Source organism: Thermobia domestica, chromosome 11 (genome assembly GCF_964235325.1).
Source record: "Thermobia domestica chromosome 11, izTheDome1.hap1.1, whole genome shotgun sequence".
Taxonomy (NCBI): Eukaryota; Metazoa; Arthropoda; class Insecta; order Zygentoma; family Lepismatidae; genus Thermobia; species Thermobia domestica.
In genome coordinates, this window is record NC_137464.1 from 17,450,175 (window position 1) to 17,463,618 (window position 13,444).

Sequence of the window (13,444 nt, forward strand, 5' to 3'; positions counted from 1 at the left end):
TGTATGTATGTATGTATGTATGTATGTATGTATGTATGTATGTATGTATGTATGTATGTATGTATGTATGTATGTATGTATGTATGTATGTATGTATGTATGTATGTATGTATGTATGTATGTATGTATGTATGTATGTATGTATGTATGTATGTATGTATGTATGTATGTATGTATGTATGTATGTATGTATGTATGTATGTATGTATGTATGTATGTATGTATGTATGTATGTATGTATGTATGTATGTATGTTTGTTTGTTTGTTTGTTTGTTTGTTTGTTTGTTTTGAACAAGTAATAGATTTTTTTCGTATGCAACATATTAAAGGACAGAACCTACTATTAACGTGGGTTCCGAATCACACTGGGCCTTCAATCTGATGCAGTTGGCGGGTGCACAGACCATTACACAACATCAACCTTCACAATACATGCCATTCCTCATTAAACTATCTCGCCTCCAAGAAAACTAGACTACCAGCTGCGGCACGAAATACTGTTGTTTCGTGAGTAAATGATGCTGAGTTCTGGTACAAGAATTGATTTCTTTCTTTCTTTCTTTTTTTTTTCAGTTTTCATTATTTCTAGAACGTAAAATGCTAGCATGATAACTAAATGTTAATCTATACAAAGCGGAATGTACAAATGGCTATCTGACAAGCCACTGACAGTATAATTGTTATAAGCAATCGGTATCACTTTATTATTCAATGGTATCTTAACAACAATATTCCGGGTAATACATAGTGATTCTTTTACTTTTGGCAAAAACAAAATTTTAGTAAACAAAAAATGGTTATAAAATATCTGTATAACATTCGAAATATTGCTGCTTCTGCGTTCCTTTTCGAACCGTAAGTATAATAATATCGAAGATTAACAAAATTGAATAGATTGCTATTAACAACATATTCCTGGTCATAGACTGCTTCAAAAATCAATAACCTTCAGATATAGAAAGTGATCCGTTTACATCCAAACAAGTTGCACACAGCAACACTGGTTAAACCCAATTACGCACGCTTATATCAATCTCTGGGTTATGTAGCAGAATGGTGGTGGGTATAGTGGGCGAAATGGTCCCGAAAAACAATCACATTTCGGATACACCATAATTCTTTCCTATGCAAATTTAGAATATCCCGCGTAGTAGAACAGTGTTGGAACAATGCATTTCTGATAGGACGGTCCACTCTTAGTGTTATAATTAAAAGCTCGGAATTAACGGCAAAATGGCCATCTATTGCAGTTTTCATATTTTCAGGAAGACAATTTAAAAGCAATTTGTTGCCATTTTTATTTTCTCTTTCAGTGCTCTTTACCCACACGTGAATTGACAGCATTCCAAAGATTTGGCTTGCTCTTACCTGGCCAAGCGATCACAGTGTCTAATAGTAAATGCAGTATATTGCCGTTGAAATATGACAATGACTCTTCAGTTCTTGAAATTTTGAATTTCAAAGATAAGCGAGAAGCTTACTTTAAAAAAATGTCCAGGCGCGGACAGTTATTGTGAGCCGTGGGCATGCGTGACACAAAGCTGCTGTTGGCGTGCATTTCAGTGTTTCAAGATACCGAAAATAGGCCTTCTAGGAGAAAGAAGATGGAACATTTTGTGAGTTAAGTTTCGGTGTAGTGTGTTTTCAACAGATGGTTCTGTACTGTTTTGCAGATTATGTGAAATTGTGGTTTCCACTGTGAGGCGTAATTTGTCACACACCATATAAGCACTGGAAAACACAAATCTGCAAAGTCAAGCAAATCAGATGGTGAAAAGGTTCAGAATCTTCTTGGAACATTCCGCGTACTAGCAGTTTTGTGAATGATGTGTGTGAAGCTCTAATTAACGCGGATATGTCTGTATTTCTGAAAACTCCCTCGCGAACCAGTGCATTATATGAAATAACTTTCTTAAGTGAAAAACTGCTAGTGTATCTAAAACAACTTCATTTTAGTACTTCTTGTGCCGTGAATGTTTGCTAACTGCTGGAACTATGTGTGAATAAAGTGTGAGTGTTTTTGCGTTAATCATTTTGTCTCATTGCTACTACTGAAGAATGAGGAATGGATCGTTAGATGTTGTCCGTATGGGTTACGCAATTTGCAAGTTTCTAGAAATTCTAAATTGTGAGTAATAACTGTAAAATGAAACTATTTATTTCTCACTATCCACACACTTTTTTTTTTTTTTTTTTTTTTTTTGTATTTAGTTAGTAAACCAATTATAGGCTTAGTTGTTTAGTTTATTTTTTTTAAATAAAATATTTTAGTGCCTATTTTTTCCAAAAGCCTTTGTTTTGTTTTGTCATTTTACCTGTCATTTTTGGGTTTGTATTTTGCAATTTTACCATTAATTTGGGCTGTAGTTATAATTATAACGTTATGCAAGCAGCCTCCGACTCCCACATCACCAGCGAAATCGCATTCAAAAAGGCCTCCCAAAGAAACTCACATGATCCGAGGTATGACAGGCTGTGAGAGTCCATTACCACAGCATATTATGGTTAAATGAATACATGTGGGTCAATCAACAATGAATCGTGCAATACATTATAAACTGAGACTGTGATCTGAGTCCTGCAAGGCCAGTGTGCATGTGTTACCAACATGGCATATTGTGGAGTGAAAGAGCAAGGGCAGAAAGCTGTACGAGCGCCATGTAGCTGGAGACCACTGAAATAGTGACAATGGATGAAGCATGGATATACCTAAGTGACTATAGAAAAACTTCGAGCAAATTATAAGTGTGTTCATCGAGAACTTTGTGCATCAATGAAGAAAGAAAAAAAACGAAACATTTTATGGTTGTTTCTGGCTTTTACTACAGAGGGAAGCTCAACATTTGTGAACTCGTTAAAAAAAAAAAAAGTCAAAATCATTGCTGCTTATTATCAAAAATATGTCCTTGTTCCAGTTTACATAAACAAGATACTCCTCCGGTGCTAGGGGTCTCAGGTTCAAACCCTGCTTCCGCCAAGTGAACTTTGTGGTGGACAAACACCGTGTGGGTGGGTTTTCTCGGGGTTCTCCCGTTTCCTCCCACTTTCTTCATTCCACCATTTCATTCATCTCTCATCATCACCGTCTCCTTTAGCCTAACCGGCATAACCGTGGGACGTAAAACTCAAAAATTTCATTTCATTTTCAAACAAGATACCAGCATTGTATGGCAGCGGCCCATCGTATGGTACTACACGAAGACAATGTGTCATGTCATACGACCAAAATGTTGCTGGCCTTCTACGGATCCATGGCAGCTGCAAATGGTATTTATGCTTCCGTTTGAGGTTATTCCCTTAAAGTGTCCAAATGTGCTAGTCCCATGGATTTCTGTGCTGTTGGACTTCTCAAACGGCGTCTTTCCTTACATCGGTTTGTACAGCTTCTGGAAAACCTGCAAGCACGAGTCGGAAAATATACTCCTGGTGCAGTTGCAGTGGGAACTGCTATGTCGTAAGGTTTCGATTTTCAATGAGGACAAATTAAGAGTGGGAGCAAGTGTATACGCATATGCCAGTGTGTTAGGTGCATCAGCAATAGTGTCCAAGGTGTTGACAACACACAGAATAGGCTACATGGTAGAACAAGATATTGGATAAAAAAACCTACGTGAGAGAGACCACCAGACAGAATTGTTACAGAACCGTATAGAGCTAATACAGCAGAACTCAATCAGCATTTCCAAATATTTTTTGTCTACACAATCCAAGGGCAACTCCATAACCTCAACATCCGCGGGTGGGTTGTGGTTTCGAAACCTTTTATCACCGCCTCCAATGCGGTAGTAGAAACAAGATGCTACCAAAAACATGAAACATGGGCCATCGATGATTGGTGGAAGAGAGTAAAACTATCTAATGAGTCACCTTTCTCTTTGTTTCCAAGAAAAGATCGGGTTTATGTATGGCAGATGCCCAGATGCATACGCTCCGGAGTCGCATTGAACATGGTGACGAGGCCACAGTTTTACGATATTCCTTTGGTTCTAATATATTTCTCTCAAGAGATGAATTATTATCAGTGATAATGTGGAGATTTTAGAATTAACAAGTGCATGCAATGCTACAGATATTCCCAAATAACGACGTAGTCTTTTAACATGACAATACACCAGAACACACAGATGTACTTTTGAAAAATGGTCAACTTCAATGGCTTGCTCAATCTCTAACTTAAATATTATTGAAGACCTATGGTCAGTTTCAGAGCCGCGACTTCAGTGCATATTTTCTCCTCGATCAGCTCTGATGGATAATTTTTGCATTGCGTGAAAATTTATCCAATATTCCTCTGGAAACGATTCACAAAATATAAAGCTCAATTCCGAAGCAAAGGCAAGCTGTGCTACAATTTAAAGATGTTCCATCAAGTAAGTTGCATTATGTTGTTTCCACTAATATCAAATATTATTTATATGCAGTAATTGCCAGCAATAAAAATGTGGTACAGCTTCTGAATTTGGAAAGCTTTGGCAGATGCCCAACCACTTGTATTTTCATAGAGTAACACGTTATTCAGAATCTGTAGCACAAGAATATTGACGCAACAAAAACGAACCTTACTCCATTTTCTGTTTATTATTTTAATATTTCGGCTAATTGTTTCTATTCATATTACACTGAAATATATGGATGGAACAAAGGAATCCCGAAACGAAAAAATGAACTGCTTGTCAGAAAATACGGAAAATGTGCTATCTTACATTTTGGATTTTTCTACGTAAAAATTCTTGATGGCATATTAGTGAGTACCGTTTACTTATATTTAGTAGAATGCATCTTTGCTAACATTAACTTAATCAGGAACTTTATTTTATTTTCTAGTAAGTAATTTATATACGTATGGGAGCTCGAATGAGGACACTCTTACACCAGAGATGAGCGTTCTACCACTGAGCCATCGCGCTCTCTCAAATGTTGCTATTACCAGATTAAAAGTAGATGAATTTGGTGGAGGAAGAGAAAACTAAAGGGGCGGATGGGTTCGTAAGAGTGAAGGTGAGAGATGGAATAATGAATACAGAGTAAAACTGTATAATATAAGGAAAAAGCAGTAGCAATTAAAATATAATAATGGTTCCATCACAACGTGACTCCACCTGCGTTTCATGCCTCTTTTCACCCTACGTCCCCTCCTATTTGATGAACTATTTAGCGAAAGGTTTCATAGCATTTCTTTCTTAGTTTATGTAGGTTTTCTCTATTTTCTGATAATCGATTTATTTCCCACTCCCGCCTCTAGATTCCTTTGTTCTAACCATATATATATATATATATATATATATATATATATATATATATATATATATATATATATATATTTGTAGAGACAATGTAGTACAGTGAAACCTCTGAATAATGAACACCGATAAGATACGATTATTTGCCCAATACAGAAAGGTTACACAAATTCAGATTATTCACAGTTCATGTGATGACTCCATGCATTATACCGTAAATATATAAATTGTAAATGTAAATATAACCTAACAGGACTCATACGTTCTGGGAGAAATCCCTCAGTTAAAAAAAAAAAAAAAAAAAAAAAAAAACGCAAGATGTGATTATATGGGCGTGTACTGCAAAACTTGTATCATTATTTTCTTAACTAGAGTCTCCTGTGGCTATATGGTTAGCATACACATTTCGACGCGGGATCTTGGTTTGATTCCTGGCGGAAGTTCATGAAGATCGGATTTCACGTTAAGCTGTAGGTTCACGTCTCATATAGCCTCGATGCTGAAAGAAACGCTAAACCCTAATCCAACCAATTTTCTTAACTACCTCTATAACAGTTTCTTAATTCGCGTCCTGGCTGTATTACAAGTAAAAGTAATAGAATAAGGACGTGAAACATTATTATTAAATACTGAAAATGTGACAGAAAGTTCGTTCGTATATGGAGGTGTCCATAAAACGGAGTGTTCTGTCCTACAATACATATATTTCTCCCGGGGCAGAAACGTTTGTCCGTATTATGGAGGTGTCCGTTAAGGATATTTCACTGTATTTTGAATATCAGATTGATTAAAATAAACATTAGGTTCGTAGAATATACTCAATGTAATTTATAAAGTAAAGCAGAGTCATTTGAGATTTATTCTTTCTGGAAAATATCATTCGCAACTATAGATATCGAAAATACTATCCCAGTCAGTCAATTTTTGTAAGTTAATATAAAGCTACTGATATATATACATTTCTTTTCTGTACTTAGCCCTTCGTATCAGCCGCAGTCTCTCTTTGAACTCGCAGCAGAAGCTGTTGATAAACTTCATCTACCAGCATGTTGGTACTGGACGCGTGAAGAAGTAGCCGATTGGTTGGAATTTTCGCTGGATCTTCCTCAGTACAAGGCATGGTGAATGATTAGCAAAAGCCGTAATATTACTAGAGGGAGGATCAGAAACTAAGGTTATAAGACCGATATTTCTGGAGTTTCGTCTGTTATAGAGGAATGAGAAGTGTGTGGTAATTTTAATACATGGAGTTGGCAACAGTGTAGAATTTCGGACACGCTACCTACGGTGCTAGTTGTAGGTAAACACAAATGGTGACTCGTTTGGAAAATGGTCTCGCGAAGTAGTCCACTCAGTTTTTCGATTTCTGTGGGTGAAACATGTAACCGCGGCTGAAATTCACCGGCAACTGGTAGAGGTTTACGGGGAGATATGTCTCATCAGCATGTCGCAGAATGGTGTCGAAAGTTCGCAACTGGTAGTGAAAACGTCACCGATGAGGAGTACTGGGAAGCAGTTTTGCTGGGACATCATCAACCACCCCCTTCCCTAAAGCTCGGACCTCGCACCAAGCGACTTTCACCTGTTCTCACATTTAAAGAAGCACCTCGGAGCCGTCGCTTCTCTTCAGACGAGGGGGGGGGGGTTAAATACTTCGTGACAACGTGGCTGAACACATAAGGGCAGGATTTTTACCAGGAGGGAATCTTCAAACTCATGCCACGATACGATAAGTATTTCAACCAATATGGAGATTACGTCCCACAAATCTAAAACCTTATGTATGCACCATCTGTTGTGGCTACATTAGTTGTATAAAATAATATAAACACGATTCACTGCAGGCTTTGTAACCTTACTTCCTGATCACACCTCGTATTAGTTAAAATATATAGTATAAAATACCTCAACATGTATTCTGCCAAGACAGTTATGTAATAACAAAATACGAACAGGCCCTACTTTACACCCTTGATGTGATTTTTCCTATATGTCGTATCAGTTCAATCAAACTCATTAGATCGGGATCAAATTTGGCATGGTGATAAAACCTTGACCTGCTATACAAGCGTGTGAAATATTATGGTATACAGAGATTTCTGATTCCTAAGTTTTTCACAATCAAAATTGGAAATCAATTGATTGGTCATAATAAAAACGTAACAAAAGGGCCTATCCCGTTGCAATGATGTGAACAGACTTCGGGGGAAACGTCTGAAATTATTGTTTAAATGTATAAAAGACTCTGTAGACTCTATATTCAAAAAAGAAATTGTCCTAAAATTGATGGAACATAGTAAAAACTCACGAAACACGAACATTAAAGTCAAAGGTAAATCAATGAAAAAAAAATCGTCCACATATCTCAAAAACTATACTAAGGGGATGGTTAGGTTAGGTTAGGATTTAGATTTCTGGGCTTTCTGCATCTAAGACTATTTAGCCCTTCACGTTTGAGGAATGATGTCCCTCGGCGAGCACACAATCCGGGGAAAGGGAAGGAAGAAAGGATGGGGGAAGGAAGTCGCCTGGGACCTATAAGTTAGGTACCACCCCGGCATTTGCCTGGTGTGAATGAGAAAAAACCCAGGAAAACTTCATTCAGGGTGGCTGGCCTGAAAAAGCGTTTTACACTTTTTCGACCCAGTGTCCCCACCGGGAACCGAAGAATAAGGAGACGGAAATTGAAGGTTTACTGCAAAGATAGAATGAAGAGTTTACAAAAAATGTATAGCACGTAAGACAAATATGGATAGAACATTATCGAAAGTCAAATTGTTTGAGTATTGGAATTATTCAGGGCGTCCACGAGGCCCGCAACCAGCCTCAGAGGTTTGGGGGGGCAAGTCATTAAACATTCTCTTGCCAATAGGTAAATTGTGTTTTTTGTGTTAACAATAGCATTTTGTGTTACGGTCTGGAGGGACCACGAAAAGTTTTTTGGGGGTCCAGGCCCTCCAGCCCCCCTTTGATTGCGGGCCTGGCGCCCACGTGGAGGTAACGTGCTTGAAATATCTCACATCTCCAGACTCGATTTTTAGCACGCAACGTGACTTTTGACCTGATCATGTGACATAGTCTGGTCCTGATGGCAAACCCGATACGTAGGATATTCGTTTAAATTAAAGGTGTCTTGAAAAAAAAAAAAAAAAAAGTCAAATGAACGATTTTTTTTTATGTATATGCGTATTTCACTACTATACACTCCCACCAGCCACCTGTTTTTCGATCATTCTCATTTTTAAAATAAATCAGACTTAGTTGTTGATGTTAGAGTAAAATTGTAAGTAAGCAAACAAGTTAAATAAAATAAACCCACACTCCAAATAAATAAATAAAGCATAATTTTCCATAATTGAATTTCCATGGGGTTAAGAATGTGAAAATGGTGACAATTTGAATCTAGTAGATATACTACGAAGTTGAGAATGCATTCAATTAAGGCTAGAGCCGCTTAAATATTGCATAAGACACAGATGAATAACGTTTAGATATGAGTTGGCGAGTATCTCAGATGTTAAAATTACTTGGAAAAACAGAATGAAAACGTAAATTTTATTTCCTATGAAAACTTGACCTAAAGTCCACTGTACAAGCAGGGGGTACCGTGGGATTCGGTAGCACATGGGAACTAATCTCAGGAACCTGGGTAACGGTGAACATGTGCGGGAGGTGAACTTGCCTTATAACGCTCGGGCACCATGCCTCCATAGTACGGTAGGGCCTGACTCGCTAGCAGGACCGCCTTCACCAGTAGGTTAATTGGTAGACACTTAGGACTTCGGTCTGGCCGCGCAGTGGGCGTATCCCACTCCCTCAGTCAATGGGGGGTTACACGCTAAGGCGTCAAGGTTAGAGAACAAATCTTGACGACGTGCACGAGGACTCAGGTCCCCAGGCACGAGCAATTACGGGTGGGGTGCCTCGTTTGGCGAAACCCGTCCATGAAAGAGACCGAATGGTCGCGGGCATGGTCCCCATGCATGCAATTAAGCGTGGACTAACAGACCACTAGCATCAACGTGTACAAGCAGGTATTTGTTATATTTCTTAAAAGTAACAGGATTGAAATTTTCAAACGTTCTTAGGAGTTCCGTATGGTAATGCAATGTATATTCCATTAGGAACTTTACACATTTATATGTGGTTTTCGGAACGAGGCGACCGAAGAAAACGTAATTTTTATACTCTATTGAAAAGTATTCTAATTCGATAAACGTACATTCGTTCGGTTTCCGGCGTGAGGTCATGCAATTCGGATTCCATGTTAAGCTGTAGGTCCGCGTCTCAAATAGTCCCGGTGCTTAAAGGGAAACTAAACTTCAAATCAATCAGTTCGTTCAAAACTATTGAAAAATGTGCATACAGGACATTATACTCATTTTTGGTAGTAACCATACAAATTATCCTCTGTCTAAAATGTTCTCATGTAATCGGCACCAATATGTTTATACAAGATACGTACTACTAGAAGCCTTATTATTATTATTATTATTATTATTTTTTTAATTAATTGATTGAAGCCGCAAATAGCTATTAGATAAATGTTTCTCTCTTGGAATTTCTAATCTCTGATTGAAACCTGCCTTCAACAATTTATCCACAGGCGAATTGACGAAGCAACAACACACATACTGACAGTTTGCCACATTTATTTTTTATGACATCCAGTAATAGCTTTATTTTACTTGCGTAACATTCAGCAGTTATGCTCAACTTGTTTGCCATGAATTCCACAAGCAGAATATCTCTGTTCCAAAAAGTTATTGCCATAATCTTTCCGGCTTGTTTCCATTCATAAACTCTTGATTCGAGGCATGTTCAATGGTTTTCCTATTCCATTTAAATTGTTTAGGACGGAATTTTACTTTTCACTACAACCATAAAGTATCCTGCAACAATCATTGTTTCATAAATTTTGTTTTGTTCATTCTCTTTCTTTGTGATATTCGACTGCCGAACGACATTTATTTTTCACTTTCCACGCGCAGGTATGCCTTTTTTTTTAACAACGGTTTCCATCAAATGCCAGCAACCAATTGACCGATTTGCTGCAAGTTAAGATTAGTTTACACACGCACGAACAAGTTTATGTATGCAGGTCAATGCAATTATACCGAGATAGCAAATTAATTCCTATCTGAAGAAAACAAATCCACTGTTTAGCAATTTTATGAAGAGAAGAACAATACACAATGTTGATATTTATGGCTATTTTTATATTCTAATTGACACGTTATATTTGTTATAATTGCAGAGATGTTTCATTGACAACTTTATCGATGGTCGCAAACTGATTGTCATTAATGCATCCTATCTTCCTTTGATAAATGTCGTGGATTTTGAAGATATCAAGGTTTGTCATATATAAGAAAATATTTCAAGATATATTGTAGGTTAAACGAATAGACATATTTAAATATTTACTGTAAGTACACAAATACTTTTAAAAAAAATCTGTAATATTCTATTCTATTCGAGTAAACAACAAAGCCTTTTATAAATTATTAATCAAGTAACTTTCATAAATACCTTTCTCACCGAGTCCTGAGATATGGTCTTGCAGGCAAGACAGTGAGATAGGAAAGGACCTCTATGAGAAGTTACCTTATGTAATGGCTGTGCACCCGGTAAATTCACTGGATTTAAATCCTACCATAGATACTGGTTAGAACATTGGCTAAGAAGGATTTGTATCATGAGGGACGTATTAAAGGGTATTGTGATAGGAAAAAGAGGGAAGAGGCGAAAGAGACTACAGTTGATGAACGATATCAAAACAGAAAAATCGTACGTTAAAACAAAGAGGTTAGCTGAAGACCGTGAAGCATGGAAGCTTCTCAGTTGCGGCAAGTGTCCTGCCAATAACGGAAGAATACTTACGATGATAATGTAGTTCGGAGCTCACGTAAAAAGCAGGTTCCATCCTGCATAACTCTGATGTTGTGCGGCCAAATAGCAATTAATGATACTCCTCACTAAAATATCTTATTCATTTTGTAGATAGAGCAAAGGAATTCAAACGAAATAAATGAATATCAAGGAAGAGAGTATAGGTTATCATGGATAGTCCTCCTGACAAGAAAAGTTAAGCTTTTCTGCTATTTTCCCTTTTTCTCAAGCACTAACACGTTATTCGAACAAAATGATTCAATGAGAAAAATTTGGTAAAGGCCAGAAAGCATCATGAGGTTGTGTGACAATCTCTCAAACAAACAAACAAATGATGCTTTAACTTTATCTCAACTTTGTTGATCGATTTTTACTGATTGGACGTGAACCAACTAACAATCGTCATAAGGTTAGTTTAGTTGTGTTACTGTGATATTTCCTGACTTTTCATAAAATAATAAACTTCTATAAACATCATACATTAACTATATTCAATTGGATTTTAGTAAATCATTTTATATCCATTACTGAACCATATTCTTTAATTCAAAGTATTCATTTTGTTTTCTTTTTTGCACAGAAAATAACAGGAGGAATTAGAGACTTACTAAAAATTGAGCTCGACTCGTGGTATCGCAGCATAAATCTGCCTTTTCGGGAACCAAATACTTTGTATCTTGAATACCGACAAAAGACCGGAAGGAATTATGCAAAATGTCGCAGTGAGTTTTTCCGTGAGAACAACATAATTCGTCAAGAAACAACCTACGATGCTAAACGTCGCAAAAACCACTGGGACAATATGGATCCTGACGAACCCGATTTTCCCAGGGAAGTAATCGGACGACTGCCAAAGAAAGAGGTCAAACGTGGAAGAGAAATAAAAGAGGAAGTAGTAGTACCTCAAGAACCAACGGGGGAGGAAGCAATACCTGAAGAACCGCCAGGAGAAGCAGTAGAAACTGCAGCTGTTGAGGAATAAAAGAACAGGACAATACAATAAAAGAAACAAAGCAATCCTAAGCAATTATAATATAAAACAAAACATGTAAGATCAAGTAGAAAATTAGGACATAACCAGCCTGAAGAAAAAACAAGATGGAGTGAAAAGAGCCAGAAAAAGTTACATAACTGCAAAAGTTAATATACAGAAAATAAAAGTATTTTTGTTACCCATTTCATGTTTACTTTATTCATGCACTGAATAGCTTTTTGTACCCATTTCACAAGCTATTTCATTTGACTACATCACTCTAGTAGCTCAAATTACCAATTTTTTGCAAAACAAATTTTATTCACCGTTTTCTTCCAGGTGACTTTTAACCGCTTGCCTGCCAGTGATATCCAGGTAGATGTCATAAAATATTCCATTGCAAAATACCAATGACATTCATAGAAATGTCATGTAAACGTATCCTTTATTAAGGGTCGTATTTATCCTGGAAGTGAAGAAGTTTTTTTAGTGGATGCAAGGCACCAGTTAGTTCTAATATTTCCGCTTAGATGACAGCACTTTACTGACAGAACAAGAAAATGTTTTGTCTCAGTAAATGCAGACCTAAAGGAGCATTTAACTACGACACACTTATGTTGGTTTGACAATAAACAATTGGCAACTTGGAGATCGTTTTTCGAGATTGAAAAAAAAAAAAAAAAAAAAGGTAAATATCTTTGTCTTTGATCTCCAGTCAGTGTTGTCGACCTGAAGCAGCATAAAATCCCTTCAGAACATCAAAATGTCCTTTTTCAGTCCGAATGTTCCACAATGCAAATATTCTTTTTAATAATATCAGCAAATTTAAAATGGGATTATCATATAGAAAAAATTGCGAATAGGTTAAGAAAAACGTGTTTCGCCGTACAAACCATTAAAAATACTATAAACCGAAATACAGCAAGAATATTATATTACTGCTCATTTGAATCTATATTAAGATATGGATTAATATTTTGGGGAAATACTGTAAAAAGTAGAGATATTTTTGTTCTACAAAAAAAGAGTTGTACGAATTCTAGCTCGTGTAGGACTCCGAGAGTCCTGTGGGAAATATTTTAAAGAACTAGCTATACTACCTTTACCATGTTTGTATATATATTGCTTAATAGAATTTGTAAGATCCAATATAAATGAGTACACAACAAACGGTGACGTGCATGGTTATAACACAAGAAAAAAGACTAATTTTCATCCACCAAACCATAGAACAGCAATGTACGAAAAGGGAGTAAAGTATGCTGGTTTTATGCTATACAATAAGTTTCCAAACAAATTAAAGGTAATCAAGTCTAATGTTGCATTCAAAGAAAATTA

At 36.7% G+C, this 13,444-nt stretch overlaps 1 protein-coding gene across 1 annotated transcript; it reads left to right on the plus strand.

Moving 5' to 3' along the window:
- Positions 1-356: 356 nt before the first annotated feature.
- LOC145663535 (uncharacterized) lies at positions 357-12,309 on the plus strand. Its single transcript, XM_081729646.1, has 4 exons — positions 357-856; positions 6,219-6,357; positions 10,499-10,597; positions 11,714-12,309. The coding sequence occupies exons 1-4, from the start codon at positions 795-797 to the stop codon at positions 12,113-12,115; spliced, it is 702 nt and encodes a 233-aa protein (XP_081585772.1). The 5' UTR covers positions 357-794; the 3' UTR covers positions 12,116-12,309.
- The last annotated feature ends 1,135 nt before the right edge of the window (positions 12,310-13,444 follow it).